General features: G+C 51.2%; 1 protein-coding gene across 2 annotated transcripts; it reads right to left on the bottom strand.

The window, feature by feature from the left end:
• Nucleotides 1–10977: 10977 nt before the first annotated feature.
• ARSI (arylsulfatase family member I) lies at nucleotides 10978–20860 on the bottom strand. Of its 2 annotated transcripts, XR_004646933.1 has the most exons (3): nucleotides 19479–20860; nucleotides 14200–17181; nucleotides 10978–11959 (listed from the first exon to the last, which is right to left on the bottom strand). XR_004646933.1 is itself a non-coding variant. In XM_034780058.1 (2 exons), exons 1-2 carry the CDS (start codon nucleotides 19796–19798, stop codon nucleotides 15780–15782), a joined length of 1722 nt encoding a protein of 573 aa, XP_034635949.1. In that variant the 5' UTR covers nucleotides 19799–20860; the 3' UTR covers nucleotides 13474–15779. The 2 variants fall into 2 exon arrangements, 1 of the variants encoding a protein (XP_034635949.1); XM_034780058.1 differs by lacking the exon at nucleotides 10978–11959 and having other exon boundaries at nucleotides 13474–17181.
• Nucleotides 20861–24037: the final 3177 nt, after the last annotated feature.

Here is a 24037-nt window from a genome sequence, read left to right as displayed (position 1 = left end):
CACCTCTGGAACGCCCTGTTTCTGTTGCCCAGGCAACTGCTTCCCAAACACCTTCCTCTGCTGCTACTTGCAACTCTCTAACGCCCTGACTCTGCGGCTCTGGAAACTGCAGCCCAGTGGAAAACAGCACGCCACTTGCTAAGAGGGTCCCAAAAGTCTAAAATATAAATATTAAAAGCAAATTAAGCCAGACAACATGGTTAGAATTAACTGGGGCAAAAAAGGTTACCGTGGAAACTGCAGTTTCCATGTTAGGACAGTCCCTGGAAAGACAGGATGATGTTGCCATGGCAACTGCATCTGATTCTCCAGAAAGACAGGTATTGCAGAGTTCCCCTGGCAACAGCATAGTTCCAAGGTTTAGTGAGAGATGATGCCTCCTTCGGCCAGACCTAATTTTTTTAGATGCCTGCTTTATTAGGCTGCTGAACATCATTTGTGGATGTAAGACAAGCAAAGTGGGTGCACTTGGAGGGCCAAACCTCCTTTCAAAATGAATAAATGAGTCAAATAATGCAAACTAAATGGGTTCAGTTCCTCGACGATTCCTCCCGGGAGAGCTTCCCCAAAACCACCCTGGTAGAAAGAAGCCACTGAGCTTTATTCCCAGGCGGCCATCTGGCCCAGATTCCACTGCAGCGGGGAGCGGTGTGTTTGCCCTTGGAATTTTTGTTTGTTTCAATCTCACGAGAGATAGGGACTGCATCTCGCCAGCCGTGCGATGGAGCCCGTATGCGCATGTGCCGCTGAGGAGAGAGGACAGGACAGAGGGGCAGCAGTTGCTTTATAGCACTGAACGGCAGTGCTGGAATAGGCAGCTTCTCCATAGCATCAGAGCAAGCCTTGGCTTATGCTGCTGACTGAATCCTGCCTCTTGGGTGGCTGGGAGTTTGAGGCTGTTATTTCTCGGATGCGGTGGGGCCGGGGCTGTCTTTACCTTAAAGGTCCGCTACCAAGGAAAAAGTTTATAAATCATAGTGGGCAGGCATAAGGAAGGCTTCAAAGGGAGGTGTGGTTTGTATTCCTACGAATATCAGAAGTAAGGTGTTCTCTTCACTGATGTGCTAGAGGACTCTTTGGAGGAGATGAGAACTGGAAGGGGAGCTCTCTCCGCCCTTAGCTGAAAAGGCAGCGTGCTGATCCTTTCACCAAGAGCATATTTCTCCCAAGAGTTTCTAAAGTGTTTGAGTTAAACAGGTATTTTTTAAAACACAGAATTTTAATCTGGCTGGCTAGACACCTTTTCCCTGCTTAGTTGCTCAGATCTGTAAGTTGTGATGTCACAAATCCATCCGTTCTAAAGTCCTCCAACACTTTTTCCGCAAAATACCAGTCGTCACCACTCTAACATAACAAAATAAACAGGAAGAAAAATAAAAACACTTTTTTGGGGGGCGGGGGGCCTTTGAGGCCTTGGCCTGATGGTTCCACTTCTGATCCAGTTCTGCTCTTCACCCCATGAATTAAATAGTGTGGCCCTGCTCTGACATGGTGCTGAGTGCTCTCAACCCCCACTGCCCGCAGCACTTTGCAGGAGGGTCTCTGTCCCTACAGCCTCATGGTACAGATGGTTCTGCCACTTGCTCCCGGTCACAGGAAGAGAACCCAGGTCTCCCCTCTGCCAGGGCTGTGCTTCAGCGTCCTGCCCTCTGTGCCAGTCTTTGAATTTCAGCAGCATTATCATCTAGACGCGCAGCGGTTCTCAAACTGGGGGTCCCGACCCAAAAGGAGGTTACAAGCCTATTTAGGGGGGAGGTCAATCGATCACCAAAAATAGGGTTACCATAGATCTGGGTTTTCCTGAACGTGACCTCTCTTTTGGTCATCCTTTTTCCTTGCCTTCAGAGCTGGGCAGATCTACTGGCAGTGCAGCCACCAGCAGCAGCGCAGAAGTAAGGGTGGCATGGTCTGGTTACTGAGCTCTGTAGGGATCCGCGCCAATGCTGCAAAAGCTACGTCCAGCACCACGAGGGGGGTGGGTGAGAGGGGGTTGTCACAGCCTGAAATATTTTCAAAGGAGGGCCCAGCACAAAACAGTTTGAGAGCCCCCAAGCTAGAGCACTTAAAAGCAGCCTCAATGAGTCGCATGCACGCCAAGAAAGGTGGGAATCAGGGCCTGAACTGGGGCTCGGGGAGTCTTGCAAAGCCTGCTGAGGAAGGGTCAGTTTAGGCAGATCGGAATACTTTCCCCTTGTGGTTGACACGGAAGGGTTAAAAGGGAAAGGAAGATGATTTAACCATGCAAAAATACCAAGCAATCTTAAGACACAGCTGCTTCTTCAGAAGCGAGCGAGGGAGAAGGAGGAGCAGAGAGAGGGAGAAGGAAAGGAGGTGGAAGTGGAGGAGGACAGCAAGCGAGTGAGCGAGGAAGGGGAGGGGGAGGAGAAGGAGAGCTCTAATGGCTTTTCAATTAATTGCGCTATTACCACCTTCAGAAAAGCCACTCCACTTGATTCCCTCACACGCTGTACTTCAGCTCCCCGCTCCCGCGTCCCCAATTGGATTCAAATCAGAGCACTGCCAAGCTGCGAGCTCCTGCTCTCCTCCCGGGGAGGGGAGCGTTTCTCATGCAGAAAGTCTAGAACACAAGTGCCTGGGGAGGCAGAAGAGGCGCCCAAAGGGGGAGGGGGGAGAAAGAGTGGGCAAGGGCAGCTCCAGGCACATCCCACCGTGTGTGTCCTTGGCAGGCTTTTATCTCCGAGCTGACTAACAAGTGATGTTTGTTTAAATGGCAGTGCAGATAATGCGGAGAGCGGTTTGTCTGCCCACACTGCTGCCTAGCTCCTGCTCTCTGGCCCGAGGATGTCTCAAGGAGGCAGGAATCTATGCAGGGCGGGAAGGGAGCGCCAGACGTCTAACAAAACAAAAGTCACGTTGCTGGCCCGCCAGAGGAGACCCCAGGCCTTTATTTGCCTCATATCCTGGGTCATTGCCTTGGAGCTGCTCCCGCTCCCAAATTCCTGGTCACCTGGACGAACGCCATCCCAGGCAGATGCAGAGCGGTGTTCAAGAGACTGGAAAGCGAGAAGGGACCATGACAGCAGCTAGCCTGACCTCCTGCACACAAGGCCAGAGAATGCCACACAATGGTTCCTGCCCAAGCGCATTCCCCTCCTCCGCTTTATCTCCGCTCCTGAATAATCCAGGCTGAGAGCCCTTCCAGAGCTACGCTGGGCGCCCACTCAGCTTCCACTCCCCGAACTCTTCCGGAGAGTGCTGGTGTAGAACAAAATGTGCTGATGAGGGCGTGACAGCAGCCCCTTCTTTGCGTATGCCCCTGGGGGACCAAGGGTTTGAGAGAAGCAATTTTCTTCACCTTGGAGCAGTTTGCTGTAGCATGTACTTTGCTGCTTATAGACTTCTCCATGGAATTGAAGCCCCCCACAGAGACATTGTCTGCTTGCCATCAGCAGTCACTCTAAACTGAAGGGCTTTATCGGTGCCTGCCGCAAGACACTGACGTTTGAGCACCTGCCATGGTGATACGATAGGAGGATTCTGCAATGCAGGAGCTGGTCTCTTATGGAATTCAATCCTCATGCATGAGGACACCCGCGGACATGCTTGAGCAAACATGCCAGCATCAATGTGTCCAGTCCCCCACACCGAGCTGTAAGCGGGAAGAGTTGCCCTATACATCCCCTGCAGCAGTTGTATTTCTAGAGCACAGCTGGGGTGACACCAAGTAATGTTAAAGGACCCAAACCTCACTCTGGAGGCAGCCCTTTAAAAGGGAAGATGGCTGAAGCCTGGAGGTTCCAGAGCAGTTGAGTGGGCACCGAAACAGCAAAGCAGGTTACGGACAGCCCAGCTGGCCTCTGGAGTGACTGGGTGAGCACTCGGGCGCTGAAGTGCTGCTCTGCTATGCTAAGACTGAGGAGGAGTATTCCCCCAGCCTGAATTGAAAGCGTGGCTAATGGAGAAATAATGATGCCCCAGAGATGGTGATTTGATGAACCACACAAAAGGCTCCGTGGTGGACAGAGGGAAACGGGAGCAAGATCAGAAACAGTTTCCAGCCATGGATGTCCGAGAGCAGTGTTTCTCCAGGTATTGCACTGGCCTCCAGCAATCGAGGGAGTATCCCACACGCTCCCCCCGCTGCTTGCTGTCCTTGCAGCTGGCCCAGAAGCCCCACACCTGGAAGCTGGGCTGACCCTCAGAAGTCGGGTTGGCCTGCCAGAAAGGCCAGCTTCTAGCTGTCAAACGGAAGCCCCTTCTGAAAGCTGCCAGGCTAGACGTTAGCGTCCCGGTGACCGTTTTCAGAGAGTCAGAGATGAGCCCAGTGTCCCATAAGACGAGGTTTAACGGCCAAGGCTGCATGTGAGTTACTGCTGAGCACATAATGGCTTCTGTGTTTGCCTACACAGTCCCTGTGCCATCTGGCTCTCCCTTGCTGCTGGGTGGTGTGTCAGAGCATCGTACTATAGGACGCTGCTGTCAGGGAGGAAGAGCACAGCCCATCCCACAGCAAGCAGGTAACGGCAAGGGGAGCAAAGCATCTACCACAGCTGAGGTTTAGCTGTCGTTGACCTCAGGAAGGCAGTGAGTCACAGGACAACACCTGGTCCAAGGAGAGGCTGAATAAAGCTAGGAGCAATAGCGACACGTTCGTACATGGTTCTACAGGCTAAAATAGGGGTAATCAATCAGCCAACTGTCTCAGGCAGGTAAGAGTCCTTCCTGATCCCCCTGCCCCCATACAGGATTACATAGCTGAGCCTATACCATGTATTCACAGGTTTCTTCTGCTTTCCTACGAGGGGTCAGCAATGAAGCTGGTGAAAATGAGTTGCCGCCTCCCCCATGAAAAAAATTTGAACAACAACAACAACAAAACCACCAAGGAATTCTCATTGCTGTCAATATTTTCCCTGGAATGGTTTTGGTTTTCAGCAACTGAAGAATTTTTGGATTTTCAATTAAAGTAAAACAAAAAAACCCGAAGGTTTCCTGCAGGAATTTCAACAAAACTCACCATTTTCTGTGAAAGAGACTTTACTGCAGAACAGACCTAGTTGGAAACTTTCCATTAATCTACTCCTGGGGTCAGGACAGACTTGCTGGCATGATAAACCCAGCATTTCCACTCAACTTCCTCCGAGCAGTTTTCCTTTGAATCCTCTCTAGGCCTTGTCTACACTAGAGAGCTGACCAGCTGGTAACTGACCCAAGGGGGTAATCCTGGTGTAAGACCCAGAGCTAGCAGTACAGCGGGCCCACACGAAGTCAGGGGCAGTTTTCCAGCAGGTCTGCACCATACCACACTGCTGCAGCTCCACTGCCCAGCAAGTCCCAGGTTTTCAAAGGGAACGTCTCAGAGCCTAGTAGAACGGCAGGAGACGTCAAGCTCCCAGCATGCCCTGGGACACTGGGAAGAGTCCCCAGGCACTGGCACTCTTTCCAAGACCTTTTCTCAAAATGGAGGCCGGATGAGAGTTCAGCTCACGCTCCTTGCTCACCTTGAAATGTTTCGGCCGGAGCTTTAGAAGAGCAGTTGCAAGGCAAACCCAGTCACCTCTCCTGTCCTGTCGTCCGGTCCCCTGATGGAGACTTTCAGCCTGTCGTTCTCTTCTCAGCACCATGGTGGTATCTCCCAAAATCCATTTTGCCTTTTTCCTGCTGCTCTCTTGCAGGCCTATCTAGTTTCCTGTGTCCTGGCTATAGTGTATCGTGCACAGATGGCACAGCTCCTTTGTTCAGTTGAGTCCACACAAAACATCTCCGTAAATATCACCAGTGCTATAATATCATGGCTCCTCACCCAGTATCCACACCTCCTTTGCTGGTACTAGGGTGACCAGATGTCCCGATTTTATAGGGACAGTCCTGATTTTTGGGTCTTTTTCTTATATAGGCTCCTATTACCCCCCACCCCCTGTCCCGATTTTTCACACTTGCTGTCTGGTCACCCTAGCTGGTATCTCTGCCCCTTGGAATTTGGGAGAGGGGCAGACACCCGCTTCCTCTGGGTTTTATCTCATCTCAGTTGGTCTCAAGGAATGATCCCAAAGAGATGTGATGCTTGGGAGGATGAGGTAGTGGGTATGGCTGGAGAGCAGAGCCGGATATGGGAAGGTGACATGGGAGCATGTGACAATCATGGCCTGGATAATATAGTTTGTATATGGCCCATCTTCCCCAAACTCAACCAACGCTGTCTGGTCTCACTCCTTGAATCCAGAACTTCCTGTCCTGGTTGCAGAAGCATTAGAGACACGTGTGAAAGCAGCAGCAGGATTCATGGAAGGATCTCAGCACTTAGGACAAGTCTCATCTCCCCTCTGCCTGGAAGGCACCAGCAAGGTCAGAGGGGCATTTCTGTTCAGCCCACTGTCCTTCCAGCCTGATGTTCACAGTTACTGATGCAGATGATAGGGACACGCTGCCATCTAGTGGCTAGCATTAGAGGGAGGTGAGACTGCAGAGGGAAGTGGTGTTTCTTACCTAGTTAGCTATTTAAACCCGGCAAGCTTTGCAGTGTATATAATTAGCACACAGTAACTACAAGGCCAGAGCAGATGGCCTGAGTGATAAGAACCTGGAGATACATGGCTCAAGACCTTAGGAGCAGTAGGGTCAAGGCAGATGGTGAGAGACCAGGGCCAGGGAAGTTGGCCGTAGTAATGGCAGGTCTGGATCACACACAGCCTGGAACGTGTCAGTGCGGGGACAAGCTCAGGAAATCAGCATGGAACACACCAGCGCCAGGCTGACCCCATTGTGCTTCCGCCCCGACCCCTCCCTTTTCCAGGACCCCCCAGCACAGGGGGGCCCCCTCGCCCCTAGCACAGGTGCCACCCTATGACTCTCCATCATCCCTCACCCCCAGCACTAGTGTCCCCTCCCCACACCAGATTTCACCTGTATAAAAAATGTTAAGGGGGGGCCCATACAGGTTGATTTCTCCCAGGCCCCCACCCCTCTAGGGACGGTCCTGCTCAGACCCGAATACTTCAAACTGACACCTCCTTTTGTTTGTGGGGGGGTCTGATTTGTTAGCTCTTTTACAGGGGGTACTCACCTCTTCTTTAGCCCCTCAAGTCCAAGCCCATCCATGGTCTGTGTGAGGGGTCAACTGGGCTTCCTCTCTCTCCTTTTCCCACTCAGCCATTTCATCCCTGGGGAGAGTTACAGGCAAACAGCCACCTCCTGCTGGCTTCTCTAGATGCCGTCTCTCTCTAGGAGCACTGTCCTCCAGCAGTGCGCTGGTAGCCTTTATCAGGTCATAGGCTCGTTAGTCAATTAGCTGCCAATCAGCCACCTAGGGAGTTAATTACTTACTGGTGAGCCAAGATGGGCCCTGACTCCTTTAAACGGGCCAGCCACCTGGGACAAGGTGCTCCTCCCTCATGTGAGGCATATCATCTTCACACCCTGAGCACCCCATTCCACTTCCTCCCGCTGGTGGCCCTGTTCTTCTCCCCATGGGACGTCCCCATTTCAGGTAGCTAAGCCCTGCTCGACCCAGCCAGGCATGAGCCAGCACACACAGTGGTTCACAGAAGTGAATGAGTGTCAGTATCCATGGCAACCGCCCCACAGCCCTTGGATGCAGGTGCTGCAGATGCAGGCACCTGTCAGAGCCAGGGGGTGTCTAGCGCTCAGCGGGCTCTCCTGGCTGGACTACATTCAGTACAGGCAGCAGTGCAGAGTGAGATCCCAGGAGCTTCACCTGAATCCCCGCAGCCCCCGGGTGCCTCTGGGGCAAACACACCCTGGGCCGTCTCACACATCTCGAGGGCCAAGGCCTTCCCCTTCCCCTACACAAGAGGCCAGGCTCCAGGAGCTCCCCTCAGGACCAGAGCACCACCACTTCCGGCTTCCCCACATGCCTCCCACCTTTAGTGCTACCCCCAGGAGAGATCTGACCGGCTAAGGAGGACGAAGGCCTCAGTTCTCCATCAAATCAGCAGTCTCTGGCCAGTCCCAAAGCTGCAGGAGATGCGGCCCTGCTGGCCTTAGTCCGCTACATGCCTGGCCCTCCTCCCAGGGTGTCCGCTGGTTCCTTGCTTCCCTCCCGCCATGGGGGGGCACCTTGACAGAGATGTCTTTCTTTTCTCCCTCCTCCCACCCCACCCTGGTATCTCTCTGGGGGTGGGGGTTGAGGAGAGAATGTGCTCCCATTGCTGTGGTCTGGTAGGGGCTAGGGGATACAGCTGCCTCTTCCCCTTCCCTGCACACCCTAACTTTACCCAATGCCTCTGACAGTGAGACCAGCGGCCTCTAGCCTTCACAGCTGAAAACTGCAGCCAAAGCTATTTGCCGCTCAGATCTAGCCGCTTGGGGCAGCAAAGCAAAAAAACTCACGACTTTCCTGTCCTACGTGGGGCAGTTGGCAAGTATGAGAGGGAGGCCAGCTCGCCTGCTACTGAAATGCAGCTGCCTCTGGGGTGGGGTACAGCAGCTGTTTGTAGTGCACCCAGCAACAATTTAGGGAAGAAGGTGAAAGAAAATCTTATAACCAAGTCAAACGGCAAAACAGAGAGAATGTATCTGCATGAAGCGGTGTGGCCTGTTCCAGTATGTAGCACATCTCTCTATCCGTGCCAATGCCTCACAGAGCAGAAAATCCGCATGCATCCATTCATCCCAGGTGCATTTGGCCAGGATCCCTCTGGCTAGACAATACCAGAGTATCGCCTTCTGCCTCAGTTAAGCAGAGGTCACATAGAGGGGAATTCCTTCCTACCTGGAACTATTCCAACCCTCCCCAGGGAACTGTCCTCGCACGCCCCTGCCCTACGCTGCATCTTCCACAGTCATTCAGTACAATCTGGTGCACGTTAAACTGGTTTGTCTGGTGTTTTGCTTACAGGAGAAGGCCACCAGCTGCTATCTGCCTGTAAGCCCGGGTCAAAGATGCATCCCTCTATAAATGCCTCTAAGGCCTCTGGACAAAAGGTCAAATGCGAAACCATCACATGCAGGTGACATGCTGCAAGGTATATTTTACACCAGGAGCCACTAGGGGGCACTGCAACCCTCAGTAAACAAAACAGGCGGAAAAGAGCATTGATAAATATGTGCGGCTGTTACGCATGTGTGATGAAATGCATAAAAGCCCGTGCTTTGACAATGCCTGGGATGCTGCCTTATAGCTGTTTATAACTCTCATGATATTTCATCTGCATGGGAAGGCACAATGGGCCCCATTCCCGCTTGCCCTGCCCCTTGTGCAGTCCCGTACACCAGTGCACAGAAGGCGTGAAATGCTACCACTCTGAATTGCTAGCATTTTCCATTCACTTGGCCCTCGCTTTGCCAGTTGTAAGCAGGGAGGGAAGTCAGGAGCTTGGAGGCCTCTGTTATGGTAGCAGGCAGCAAGGAAGGGTGAGTCTGAGCAGTTGGCACATTTTGGAGCACTGTAGGGGAACATCTAGAGTGTGTAACTGCAGCAGGTTCTGGCTATGCCACTGGCTCGCTCAGTGACCTTGGGCAAGTCATTTTGCCTCACCGTGCCTCAGTTTCCCCATCTGTAAAATGGGGATAAGGACACTTACCTCCCTCACCGGGGATTGTGAGACATAATGCTTTAATATGGAAAGTGCTTTGAAATTCCGGTATGGAGAGCTCTGTGTAAGCACTAAACATAAAGAAATACTATTGGATATTATTATTATTCCCCAGACAAAGGAGGAGCTGCTGGCTGCCACCCTAGACACTTCTCAGGCCCTCTGCCCTCCCCTCAAAAGACAAGCTGCACTGCATTGACCAACCACACCAGGGAAAGGTGGGAGGGGAAGTCAGGCAAACAGTCTAGCACTCCCCTTTTGATACTTGACACCCAGCCTGTATCTGGAATTCCAGCCACTATCCCAGTGTCCACGCCCTGCGCTGAACTTCCGGGGGCTGGAGGCTGAGGCTATGACGGAGGGGGGTGAGGGCAGGAGGGTGAGTGCTGGAGGCCGTACACCTGTGTGATGAATCGGGCAACGGAGACGTGTTCAGAAGCATTAGAGACCATGAAGCCTAGTAGAGTGAGGCTACGGGCATGGAGCGGGGTGATTCGTTTCCATCCTGTGCATCCCCTTTTGGATACCCCATACTTCCTTCCTTTCCTGTCATGCTCCAGGCTGAAGTTCCCAGGTTTCTGGCCGAGCAGCATGGGATGTGAATTCTTCTGGAGTCCATGGGCAACCTGTAATCAGGTAGACAATGCCTAGAGGTGGTGAGGGACTGATACAGGCTTATAGGGGTTGCAGGGGGATGGGGCTGATGCAGACCCATAGGAGACTAAGGCATGTTAGCTGCTCCATGGCGTCACAGGGCACCTCTGCACAATAGCTGGGACATACACACACTAGCTCTGATCGCCCTAAAACAGCAGCATGGTGGTAGAGTGCAGACAGCAGCTCAGTCTAGCCACCTGTGTACAGCCCCGTCTGAGAGCCTAGGTACATACTGAGGCAACCAGCCAGAGCTGCTGTCCATGTGGCTGTGGCCACAGCGCTGTATTTAGCACGTAGCTTGATCAGAGCTAGCCCATGTCCGTCTACCCGAGCTGGGAATTGATCCTCCAGCTGCAGTGTACATGTACCTTATGTGAAGTGACTGTGGTGGACGCAGTTCACTTCCTAGGGGACACATCCCCAAAGCCATCCCACCAGTAGCCCGCCCTGGCCCCCATTTCGGTAGTCTCTGCCCAGGCTGAGCACTGATTTGAAATGGAGGTCAGCTTGTCCTCTCCCCCCTGGAGGTCAGCCCCTCCAAGGCAGGGCTGAGCGGAGTAGACGCGTGCAACAAAGTGCTATTGCTCACGTTGCTGCTCCCCTTACCCCATGGATGAAGAGAGGCGACCCCAGGGCTGTCCGTCTGTCCCTTGCACCACTCCCGTTGGAGAGGAAACCGAGAGAGGGGAATTAATGAAGGAGGGACAAGTGTGTCTGAGGAAAGGCCAAGGTCGCTCACGCAGTCCTCCTCATCCTCGCCATCCCAGAACATAACCACAAGGTGCATTATATTAATACTTTATTAATCAACTGACGGCATCCTAGAACAAAATGGAGGAGAAGGAGTAAGAGACAGGGGGGTAGGGGGCTGGGCCCAGCTGGAGACAAAGGATGCTAGCAACACTGGCAATTCCAGACATGGCCAACAACAGCGATAGCATCACCACCACTAATGATAAGGACCAATCAGTGACTTGGCTGCTGCAGTGCATCCTGGGTAATGCTGGGGGTAACTGTCATGAGGAACAAACAGGCCCATTGTGCTTTGCAACCCTGTATTTTGCAAAGTCCTCTCTAACCTCCTTGCAATTTGCCAACCAAGTGGCCTTTATTGGGCATAAGAGGAGGAGAAAGGAGCAGTGCTTAGAGACAGTTGCCTCCCGAGTCTCATCTTTGCAGCCTTCCAAATCTCCGCTTCAGTGACGGAGAGAACAGCCAGGCCAAAAAGGAGCCCAGCACTGCTGAGTCTCGGCGGGAACGTCGACGATAGGGAGTGGGGACTTGGCCAAGAAGAGGCAGATGCTGTAATGCTGAGCTCTCCCTTCCCAGCACTCTAGTTCTCCTGTGCCAAAGCTGGTGCCTGCCGAGACGCTGCTCACTGACCGGCTTCCTCCGTGGGAACCTGGCTGTCACTCGGCTCCTAGGGCTCGATGTTTTAAATATACTTTGGCTTCTGCAGCTTTACAAGAGAGTGATCTCAGCATATCTGTGCAAACAGATCTCCTCGGCGTGTGGGCAGCTCCTCATGGCCACTATTGACAAGGCAGAAGTTGATCGGGCGAGGGCTTAGCTAAATCTCACCCACGGACTTTCTTAGAGCTAGAAAGGAGATGGAGTGTGACAAGGAGTGTGTCACACACTCCTTAGGGCCTCACCTATCAGCCAAAGCAGTCCAGCGGCCTATCTTTTCAGGCTGAGACCCCTCCTTTCTTCCAGTGGTTTTTGTGGGTTGTTTTGTTTCCGCCGAGCTGTCCTCCAGCAGTTTGCACTGGCCTGTCCCATCGCACCTGGAAGCAGAGCACCGAGCAAGGAAACTGAGCCAGCGTGTCTCAGTACAGGGATGGGACCACAGTGCATCTCTGGGAGTGACAGAGGATTTGCTGAGAAGCAGGACAAAGTGGTCACTGGCTCAAAATGGAGAAATGCTTAGAAAATACGATGTAGCTTGCACCAGCTGCTGTCACCGGGAGCCAGTATTCCAGTTGCCCCTTTCTCTCATGCCCCTCAGATTTGGTCTCATGGAATTAAGCATGCTCAGAGATGGCACATGCAATCATTGTGAAGTCACCACTAGAGCTAACCAACCATTACCAAAAAAGTTACAAGGCTTTAAAAATTTTCCAATAAAGTTTCATTCGTTTCATTGGGTTTTGAAATTAACTCATTTTTTGCTTTTCAAATTTTTCCAGAGCCGTTTTGGTTGGACTTTTTTGTTCTTTCCAAAAAATGAAAATTGTCTAAAATGAGTTTTCTATTTCAGAATCATTTTCAAAAGCTTTGCATTAGACTGATCGCTCCAACTGGCAATGGAAAAGAAAGGGAAAACATTTGAAACAAAACAAAGAAAATCATCCAAACATGGAAAAATTGAAAAAAAATCAAAAATGTTTTCATGGAAATTTCCATTTTTGAAAAAATGGCAAAATTTGGTTAAAAAATTTCAGAGAAAATTTTATGACCAACTCTTGTCACACCACACACCCCCAGTCGCTAATTTGGTTATAACAGTTGCCCACGTCCAACTTCCCATTAAAGCTGTTTTCTCAAATGATCAACAATTATTTGTTTTTGCATAACATCCCCCTTTGCTTTGATTCTGCATCTGATCTTTATATTAGCTCTTTTTCACCTTTTCTCTTGCTCTCTCTGGATTCTTCCCATAGGCCCTGATTCAGCAAAGTGTTTAAAATATATTTAACTTTAACCATGTACTTAAATCCGTCCTTATTCAGCAAAGCATTTACGTATGTGATTATGTGTTTGGCTGGATACGGACACGCTTAAGCGCATGCTTAAAGTTAAGCACCTGCTGAAGTGCTTTGCTAAATGGGGGCCATAAGTGAAATCTCACGTACTTATTCATTAAATGAAGCAAGATGCATAAGGGATGGAATGCTCCACTCTGTTACTGTGATGATAGCTATAAGTGGCTTGTTAGAAAACATAGTCTCTCCCCGGGGTCATCAGAGCTGGTAGGCGATTTTAGGTCTGTTATGGTAAGTGGCTCTATGTGGCTGCTTCGTAACTGGTCATAACCCTGCCAATGTACCAGGGAGATGGGCCAAAGCTAGAACTATTGATCTGCACCTCGCTCTACACTGGGTGGGGTGATGGCAGAGCTGAATAAACTGAACTCCAATCTCAGCCACCACTGCCGCTGCTGGCTTTGGTTTTGGAAAGCCAGTTCTGATGCCAGTTTCGCCCACCACCGTTTGACACAGAGACGACCCAGAACCGGAACCCATTCCCAGTGGCGGAATACTTCCCTCCCAAATGGAGCAGAGTGCAGCTCAACAGGAGAGAGAAACGACCAGCCCTATCTGTGAGTTTGATAGGAGACTCTGCACAATGCTCTAATCCTGCAAACTGTTCCACCTGGCCAGGGCCTGGAGCCCACGCTAAGCCCTACTGAACTCTGGGGGGAGGGGAGGGTGTTCACACAGAACAACTTGCAGGATCGGGGCCATAGCGCAGTGATGGGTACCATATAGACAGGTAGATCGATTCATGCCCTGCTTGTGGGTAATGCGAAAGCTCCCATTTTTGCCCATCTCTAGGGTAACATGGCCTCCCATGTCTCTTTCTCTCGTTGTTGAGGTTTTTTTTTTCCCCTTCTTCTCTATAAAATCACAATCCTCTAAATAATAATAAAAAAATACAAATGTCATTGTATTCCTCTCCCCACCCCTTGTCTCTGTCTCTTTCCTCACACACGCATACGGAGACAAGAGGAAAGCACTCCGCAAGGTATTCAGTGAAAATGCTGCCAGTTGTCACATCCTTCAGCGACAGATTTAAAATGAATGTTATTTTGCAAAAAAAAAAAAAAGGCCCACACTGCTCATCCAAAATCTGACAAGTCCTAACAGGCCTCATTTTCCAGAGACAAAAATAGCTATTTTCAAAATTCACAGCAGGGCCGTCGCCTACACACACTGCACCGAGAGAAACCTGTGGGGAGAAATGTAAAATGCATTGTGTAAATGTAAATGCGCCACATGTTAAAAATGCTTTTAAAGCCATTTACCCTCTTTCTTCCTGGCCAGCCCCCATCCATGGCACACACGGGCTCACGCTCTCTCTCACACATGCCACAGAAAGGTCAGCCGTAGAAGGAAGCGGAAGTGGAGGACCGGCAAGTCGCGCTCGGAGAGGACTGGCCTCGGATGATCTCCTCAGTTAACTTCCCAGGGAAGGAGGGTGGTATGGTGTCCCCTCCTTGCTGGCAGGACCGAGCAATGATGGAGACTCACTCGGCAGCCAGGGAAGCAGTGGGTGCCTGTTTGGTGCAAACACATCATCGGAGTGTGTTGAGTAAGGAACTGCTCTGGGAACAAACAAAAGAGACGTCTGCGGTTTGCAGCCCAGCAAGGTGTTACTACAGACCGATCCCTCCTTACATCCCCATCGCCAAGCTGCACTGCATTTACCACCAGCTCCTTGTGGATCCTCTTGTGGGGAACCCATGCACACCCTCAAACAGACCGTGCAGAGCAAGTGTCCGAGAGACCCGGTCCTCTGTTCCAGAGTTGGCATCAAAATGGCAGCAAGGCCATGAGGCAAGCTGTTCTGCTGTGTCGCTGTCCCTGCAAAGGTGGGGGTGGGGGGTGGCTATCTGGCAGAGGACACCCCTGGGAGCTGAGAATCAGGGAGCTGCCTTCTTTCGAACCCATTGTGGTTGGGGGCGGGGGGTGTAAGTGAATCCACACATATGTGTCCACGTGTGTGGTACATGCATGCGTCTGTACGATAGATGAGTGTAAACTGGGGTTGCTTTATATTGAAACAGCTAACGCCCCACAAGTTCTCAGTGCAAACGTGTCTCCAATACACTGCAGGGCCACGCTGATCCAGGCCCATGTACAGTCTGTTTGCCTTTGTGTCCATTAGAGATAGTATTCTCTTGCTGTCCCAGGCTCTGCCTGGTCTCTGAGCCAGGGACCTTCGACATAAAAATAAGTCACCTCGCCTTCTCCGCACTACCACCTGCCGTAAAGTCTTCAGGGGGAAAAAGCTGTGGCCGGGGCTGAGTGAGGACTGACAGGCTGTTTTCCCAGAGCAGGGGCACATGATGTGGCACACTCACTAGGGTTCCATCGGGTGACAGCACATTTTATAGTGACGGACAACCTGAGAGCAGCCTTCAGCAGGCCAGCCGTCCTCATATGAACCACACGAGAACATCCCCATGCACCTTCAAGTACCGTGGGTTTGACCTGCGTTTAAAGCTTTGTTCCCAGGATGGTGCGTTTGAACTGGTCCCTGAGTTGATCGCTTAAGACAAGTTTCATTCTTTTGCACTGGAACGGGCTGGACAGCTCGACAACCTGCGACAGCTGTAACGTCCACTAAACAGGATTGGAGGACCCCCGTCACTCTCCCTCGGCCACCCTAACCTGGACAGGTTGCTCAATTTGGGGGAGACCAGAGGGAAAGACATCTGGAGGCTTTTGTGCGTGGTTGGCCCTGTGCATGTGTCCAATGGTGCAAGGGAAAGTGAGAAGGCGCTGCTGTCTCTGTGACCATCTGCCTCTCTCCCTCCCATTGTCCTGGCCATTTGGAACACCCACCTCGAGCAGCTGCACCCGGAGCTCTGCGGCAGCCCCATCAGATGCGGTTTGACATCAGCCTGGTGTTCAGCTTCCGGAAAAAGGAGCGCAGCTTGCAGATCTTGCACTTCTTCTTCTTGTTTTTATTTCTCAGTGGCCCGCCACCTCCCTCCCAATTCTCCGCTTCCTCCTCGCTGGCCCACGGCCCCCAGGCACCACCGTTGAAGTCCGGGTGGGCCCGGGGGTTCTCGGCCGGGTACCTAACCGGGATTGCAGTCCGGTTGTAATGGACCAGCCTCTTCAAGAGAGCCCTGACCACGTCCGGGCGCTGGTCCGACAAGTCGTCGCGCTCGTAGGGGTCGGCCGTGATGTTGAAAAGCCAGACGGATTTGCGCACGCTGTCCGTCAGCCGCTCCAGGTTCCACCAACTCCCTGGGAAGTTGGTCAGCATCTGAGGTGGGATCCAGTCGCTGTAGCCGGGGTCACCAGTCAGCAGTTTCCAATCCCTCACCCGTATGGAGGCCTGCACAGCTGTGTTCCATATGCCAAAGCCACCCGCCAGGGAGCCGTGCTTGGCGTGGTTGTAGAGGGGGTCGATATTGTGTAGGATTTCGGTGCGCGGGGACTCCTTGCCCTCACTGATGGCTGGCCACACGTTGTACCCATCCAGGCCCTCGGCTTCAGACACGTTGCCCCCAGCCAGGGTCACCAGCGTAGGGTACCAGTCTGTGATGTGGACCAGTGCCCAGCTGGTCCTGCGCTTGCGTTTGATCAGGGGGCTGTGGACAAAGCCAATGCCACGGACCCCACCTTCCCAGTAGGTCCCTTTGCGGCCTCGCAGAGGCCAGTTGCTTCCCCCGGAAAACGTCTGCCCGCCGTTGTCCGTGGAGAACACGATCACGCTGTTGTCATAGTAACCGTACTTCTTGAGTGCCCAGGTGATGTTCCTCACGGCCTCATCCATACACGTCACCATCGCGGCGTATTTGCGCCGAGCCACATTGCCCATGGAGCGGTAGCGGTAGATGTACTCTTTGGGGGACTGCAGGGGCGTGTGCACGGCTTGGAACGCCACATAGATAAAGATGGGCTCCTTGGGGTTATGGGTGGCTAGGATCTTGCTCACTCGCTGAGCATAGAGGAAGGTGGAGTACTTCCCACTCTGGTCCCACGCTACGTTCTCCCCTTCGTGCAGGTCGTAGCCGCAGACGCCGGGTCCGTCGCAGTTGTCGTAGGTGTAGTAATCCACGTTGCCCGTCAGGGAGCCCAGAAAGGTGTCGAAGCCTCGCCGGGTGGGCAGGCATTCCTTTTTGTAGAAGCCAAGGTGCCACTTGCCCACCATGTGCGTCGAGTAGCCGGCTTCCTGCAGCTTTTGGGGCAGCGTGACCTGATCCAGGGGCAGGCAGTTGGGCTGCCGGGGCCGGATGATGGAGTGCTGAAGGCCCGTGTGGATCTGGTACCTGCAAGGGGAATGAAGAAAAACAAAAAGAGAAATTAGTTCTGATCCAGAAAAGCTCTGAGCCTCCATTCCTCAGTGGAGCCTGCCCGTGTGCCTGGGAGAGGAAACACCTTGCACTAGGTTTGACATGGCGGACCCCTATTTGACAGCTGTCCCAACCACACTCTCCTGACCAAGTTGCTCTATCCAAATCCATTGCATCCACTATCATTTGGGAAGCAGGAAGACCCTTATGCATCCTACAGGAACAAACTGTGTGCAAAATCAGTTCAGCAAATGCCCCTCAAGTCAGCAGGGCAGGGTGGTCATTGGTCTGCTCTCCTGTAAAAAGCTAGATTGTGCAACCCTTATTTGTGTTGCATGAGTCATCCCGTTGAGGACAGTGGGGCTACTCGAGCGAGCAAGGGCTCAACAAGATGAATAAGGCTTGCACAATCTAGCAGTTTGCTGTGTGTCCATAGGGTGACTAAGTCTGTCCTGGGAATATTAGCTTCCTTCCTCCCATTCCCAAATTCAGGTGGTTTCTCTCTTCTAGTGGCACTCAGGTGGCATCTGTTCTATCCAGATCCTTGGCACCAAGCAACTGAGATGAGGCAGGCTTCATACAATGAACACTGATCTCCAGGGGCTGTCATAGTTTTCCTATGGACACGCAGCATATCCTAGAGACACGCAGCCATTCGCCATCACCACAAGATGCATCTACAGTCACTACAGAGACTCAGTCTGCACCCTACAGGAGAAGACTATGGACTTAGAGGTGGTTGTACATACCTCCCTCACAATGGCATTGTGAGAACCCATCACTTAATGGTTCTAAAACCAAGCAAGTAGGAAAAGCACTAAAAACATGTCAAGTATTGTTATTACTACTATGAGAGGAAAGCCTCCTATGGCCCCATGGTCAAAGCAAACACCACCTGGACGATGCCACTGTATGACCCCATGAGTCGGTGTAAAGGGAAGAAAGGATCATATAATGCACAGCCACAGGGACTATCACATTAACACCATGGCCGTGCAGATACCAGCTCTTTCTTTCCCAGGTGTTCACAAAGGTTGCAGCTGTCTCCCTCCGTTTTGGGGGTCTGATGGAGGAGCCGGAGGTTCTCCCTTTTCAGGTGGTTATTAATTTGTGTTATGTATCAGTTTCCAAGGGCTCTGCAGACATGGGCGTGCACCCTTTGAGCCGCTTTACAGATGGGAAGCCTGCGGCACAGACACAGGCTACGACTGTCAAAAACAGACAGTGATTCTGGCTGCCTACCCGAAGGCGCCTTTAAAACTTTTGGCCTAAGTGACTTGCCCAGCATTCATACAGCAAGTCAGGAATAGATCCCCACGCTTCCTGACTCCCCGCCTGATGCCTGGTCTCCTAGATCAGTGGTTCTCAACCAGGGGTCCGGGGCCCCTGGGGAGCTGCGAGCAGGTTTCAGGGGGTCCGCCAAGCAGGGTCAGCGTTAGACTCGCTGAGGCTCAGGGTCCCTGAGCCCTGCCACCCGGGGCTGAAGCCGAAGCCTGAGCAAATTAGCTTCGCAAAGGCCCCTGTGGCATGGGGCCCCAGGTGATTGCGCTGCTTGCTACCCCCTAATGCCAACCCAGGTGTTTATATGCAGAAAACCAGCTGTTGTGGCACAGGTGGGCCGTGGAGTTTTTATAGCATGGTGTGTGTGTGGGGGGGGGGGGGGGGGTCTCAGAAAGAAAAAGGTTGAGAACCCCTGGCCTAGATCATGCTATATCTCTTTAAGTACTTATCTGGACCCACAGTCCCATAGTGTCTGAACACCTCACAGCCTTTATTATCTATCCTCACACGCCCCTGTGGGGCAGGGCAGGGCTTTTATCCCCATTGTACAGGTGGGAAACGGAGACACAGAGACTAAATGACTTGCCCGAGGTCACACAAGTCCACGGCGGAGCAGGGATATGAATCCCTCTCTCCCAGGTTCTAGGCTAGCACCCGAACCACTGAACCACCAGGGCTAACCGGCCACATTTAGCCCTGGCATAATATCATTTGAGTTTAATGGGAGTTGTCTGCTTACACAGGGCTCAGTTTGGCTCGAGATCCCTGCCCCATGGAGTCTACAGTGTAAAGTTTCAAGCAATTTATTACACAATACCCCAAACAATTCTTTTCCAAGGGATTCTTCCTAAGAGAGCCTCACAGTTGGGTATTTTCCATAGGGCTATCCCATAAACACCTATTGTTTCGCCAGCTGGGGTTAACTGGTCAGAAGAGAAGGGAAGAAACTGTTAAGTTTCCCAGGACAGTGACAGGTGCAGTTGTTATCTTACCTGCCCGTTATAAGTTGGCTCCTGGATGGGGTACAGATGGGCTGGATGTAATAATTCTCCAGTTTAACTCCTTCTGCTGCTAGCCTGTCTAGCATTGGTGTCTGTATGTCTGAGTCATGGTACCCAATATCATGGTACCCCTGGTCATCAGTCAGAATGAAGATGATGTGAGGTGGCTTGGAAAAGGCAGGAGGGAGCGATTTCTCCATTGGGTCCATGGAAACATCCGTTACCAAGCTGGGTTTCATCCAATCCCAGGACAAGTAGCCAAAACTAAGCAGGCTGACCAGCGAGAAACCTGTGAGAGCATAAACAGCCATGCTGGACCAAGCATTCAGACTTCTAAGGGAGGCTATTGTCCAAGCATCTTCCACTGAGAAAGAGGAATAGGAGATCTCTTCCTCCTCCAAAAAAAATCACAACCTACCCTCCCACCCTAGGGTTTGTTCTTTCAAATTCCTTTGGCAAGTTTTATAGAAACAACTCTCTCTCTCTCTTTAAAAAAAAATAAATAAAAGCAATTAAATCCACCCGTGCTGTAGCGCTGTTTTCAGTAAAAAGAAAATAATCTTCAAGCTGATACAGTCAAAGACACATGCACCATAAAGTTAATTTCCTCTGTGATGTTATTAAGTTTCCAAAAGTGCTGCAATGTCTCGTTTTTAATACAACCACCCAAAAACCCGGCTAGAGACCAAGCTGGATTCTTGTCCCATTCAGCTGTTTGAACGCCGGGCTAGCCAAATGGCTCACTGAGCCCTGCCTCAGCAGAAGATGTTCTTTTTATGTAAACTCCAGTGGAAGATGGAACCAAAGTTCAAGTCCACAGCTGCTAAGTCCTCTTCCTCACCCCACGGTGATGAGCCAGGTTCTCCCTTCTTCACAGTTTGCACTGAAAAGATTTCTTGGCAAGACCAGATCACCATTATTCTCCTTTCTTCCTCCCTTTGTTTTCTTTTGTTTTTCCTTTCCGCTTCTTCCAAATTAGCTCCCTCAAGAATCCCTGAAGTTTTTCAAAACTGGACAAAGAGCTCTGGAAGCTCCCTCCTTAGCTTTGCTCAGACTGCAAACCAAGTGATGAGAGCAGAGCCAGAGGGGAAAAGAGAAAGTTCCCTCCTGAACAGACTGGAGGAGAAGGCAGAAAGTTGTAACATCTGCCCAGGAGACAGGCTAAGCAGCCAGGTTTAAGGGGAGCCTGAGTTTCAGCCCCTCCCAGTTCTTTCACTGACTTCAAGGAAAAAGAGCTGGGAAGCCCAGAGCCCTGCAGGGTCCTAACACTGGTTCTGTTCCCCTGCTTTATAGCTGCAGCGTGGATGTCTCCTTCTCTGATGTGTGCAGGGAACTATTCCAGGACCAGCACGCAGAGGTTTCTTGCCCACATTCCTGGAGGCATTTTCATTTTTCTGAACCTGAAGGTTTTAAACAGGATGCTTCACCCTCCAGATTCATCAAGGCTCCTGGTAGGCCTGTCTGGCATTCCTCACCATGACCCCCAGCCAGACAAATATGTTCTTCTGGAGTCACTGCAGGGCAAATTCCTAAGACTGCAGAAAAACCTTCCCCCACCGCTTTCCCTTTCTCGCCCTTGCAGAGAAGTGTCCAGATGATATAAAGAGCTGGTGGCAGCGGTAGGCCTGGAATAGTGGTGGATAAACAGTGGAGCCCACCCTTGGTCCTACAGTAATACAAATAAATAAATAATAGTTGAAAGATCCCCTGTTAAGGGGAAATGACAATGATTAGTTAGAGAATCTTGGATAATTAATAACACAGGACTATCTAATGCTACTCAGGACTCTTCTACTGTAGATCTCAAAGCACTTTCCAAAGTTGAGTTAGCATTATTATTCCCATTTTACAGATGGGGAAACTGAGACAGGGAGCAGTTAAATGTCTTGTCCAAGGTCGCATGGCAAGTGAGGAGCAGGATTTGTAATAGAATCAAGGTCTCTTCCAACATAGGTACTTAAATGGTCTGCATTATACCCAGGGCTGACGAGGGCGGGGAAGCCGGTACAAATTACCGGGGCCCGGCAGTCTAGAAGCAGGCCCGGGGCCCGGCTTCCCCCCTCTCGTCGGCCCTGTTTAGCCGGTTCACCCTTGCTGGGGGGCCCGAAAAATATTTTCACCGGGGCCCGAACCTGCTCTTGGCGGCCCTGATTATAGCAGTCCCCAAGAATTAGTTTGGTGTCCTAGGTGCAATACTATATAACCCTTCAGGTAGCTGTCAATGTAGATATATAGGTGTTGCTCCCATGTAGGTGTAGGTATATAGATGTGGCTCCCCTATAGATCTGAATATAGAATAGTTCAAAGCAGTTTTGGGAATACCTGTCATTGTTTCAATAGCTACTTACATGCCAATGGTGCTGGTGTATGTCAATGAAAAGGGCCATTTTCTTACTACATCCTATCACCAAGTCCAGGCTGATGCCCAGTCATGCTCACCTTGCTCATATGAGTCTTCTCCTCTTGACTTTAATGAGCAGGATTTGGCGTGAAATGGGAAAACCTCACAATCAGAATATGCTGTTCTAATAAAAAACAGTTGCACGTGTTTGCGATAGCCTAGTGAGAGCCCAGGGGCCCTGGGAAAGTCAAACGTTTGTTCAAGGCACCTGGGTTGTCATTCACACAGCAGAGAGGAGGCTGCACCACAGATTTCTCAGGCTTTAAGGAGGTGGTAATTGTTTCAAATTCTCTGACACTGACAGCATCAATTATCTATATGTATGTACATGCATAATGATGAGCGATTCTGATTTCACTTACTCCGGTTTACCCCAGCGACTTGAGTGGAACGACTCCTGATTTCACCTGGGGCAAGTTAGATCAGAATCAGGCCCCAGACATTTCCCTCTCCGCTTTCCCTATCTTTAACGGGGGATTTGGGAGTGTACTCTAACCCCCTTCGCACCTCACGAAAAGAAAAAATATGGCATGTGACAACATGGGCTGGGCAATGGGGCTCATCTCCTGCCTGTGAGGCTGGGTCTACACTACCCGCCTGAATCGGCGGGTAGAAATCGACCTCTCGGGGATCGATTTATCGCGTCCCGTCGGGACGCAACAATCGATCCCCGAATCGACGCTCTTACTCCACCAGCGGAGGTGGGAGTAAGCGCCGTCGATGGGAAGCCGCAGAGGTCGATTTTGCCGCCGTCCCTACAGCGGGGTAAGTCGGCTGCGATACGTCGAATTCAGCTACGCTATTCGCGTAGCTGAATTTGCGTATCTTATATCGACCCCTCCCCGTAGTGAAGATGTAGCCTGAGATCCCATTCACCAGTTTCATCCCCTAGGTCTGTGGTTCTCAACTACACGTACCCCTGGGGGTGCGCAGAGGTCTTCCAGGGGTACATCAACTCCTCTAGCTATTTGCCTAGTTTTACAAGAGGCTACAATAAAAGCACTAGTGAAATCATATAATTTCCTATAGACAAACACTTACATGTTTGTACTGCTCGTTATACTATCCACTGAGATGTCAGTACACTATGTATGTTCCAATTGATTTATTTTATAGTTATACAGTAATGATGAGAAAGGCAGCCATTTTTCAGAAATCATAGGCCGTGATACTTTTGTATTTTTATGTCGGATTTTCGTAAGCAAGTTGTTTTTAAGCGAGGTGAAACTTGGGGGTACGCAAGACAAATCAGACTCCTGAAAGGGGGACAGTGGTCTGGAAAGGCTGAGAGCCACTGGGCTAGGTTTACAAGCAAAATGGGGCAGCTGCACTTTCGAGGGAGCCGTCGGTCTTTAGGACCGCAGGGGCAGGAGCTTCAGTTCAGCTTCTTGGACAAGTCCCCCTGTGAGGCTCTTGTAGTTCTGTTGACTCAGTCAAACAGCTGGGTGAGTTTATTCAGCACTACTCTGCTCTCTTGCCGTCTCACTCTCTCCTCCAGTTGTGGGAAGCCGTGACTGGAACTGTGGCTCCCCTGGCACGTTAAAGCTTGTCTAGTTCCCCCACAGTCCCTGAGCCAGAGCTGGTAACTCTTCCCCATGAAGATCCCAGGCGCAGCCCCAGAGAAGTGGGAAGAAAGATTCAGCAGGCTACAGGATGCTTCTCACTTAAAGGAGGTTGGGGACTTGGAAGAAAATGCAACTGTTCCTATCCGATGTGGGTGCTTTTCACAGTGCCATTTCCGGATGGGAGACGGCACCGATAGACTGAGAGTAGAAGAGGAAGAGGATGTGTCCCTGGAAACTCACTGGAATTGTGGTGGCAGAAAGAATTAGAGAACCACCGGTACCCCAGGGAGTTTTCCACCTGTCTTCCCAAGTACAAAACATTTAAAGGAAGGGGTGGAAATCAACTCAGTCCCTGCCCTGGAACTCTGCACATTACCCAGGACACTATATGGTTATATCTACATATGTTGGTGCACATTAGCTGTTACCATCCATTTAGCAATTTAGTAGAGACTAAGGTGATGGGTGCTATAGAAAAACCAAAAATAGATACACAGATTAGATAAATCGATCGATCTTCGGGACAGCGGCCTTGTGTCTTTTCACATTGGCAAAGATTCATGCATGCTTAGGGAAGCACGGTG

This window comes from Trachemys scripta, chromosome 8, assembly GCF_013100865.1.
Source record: "Trachemys scripta elegans isolate TJP31775 chromosome 8, CAS_Tse_1.0, whole genome shotgun sequence".
Lineage (NCBI taxonomy): Eukaryota > Metazoa > Chordata > Testudines > Emydidae > Trachemys > Trachemys scripta.
This window is presented reverse-complemented; position numbering and strand designations above follow the sequence as displayed.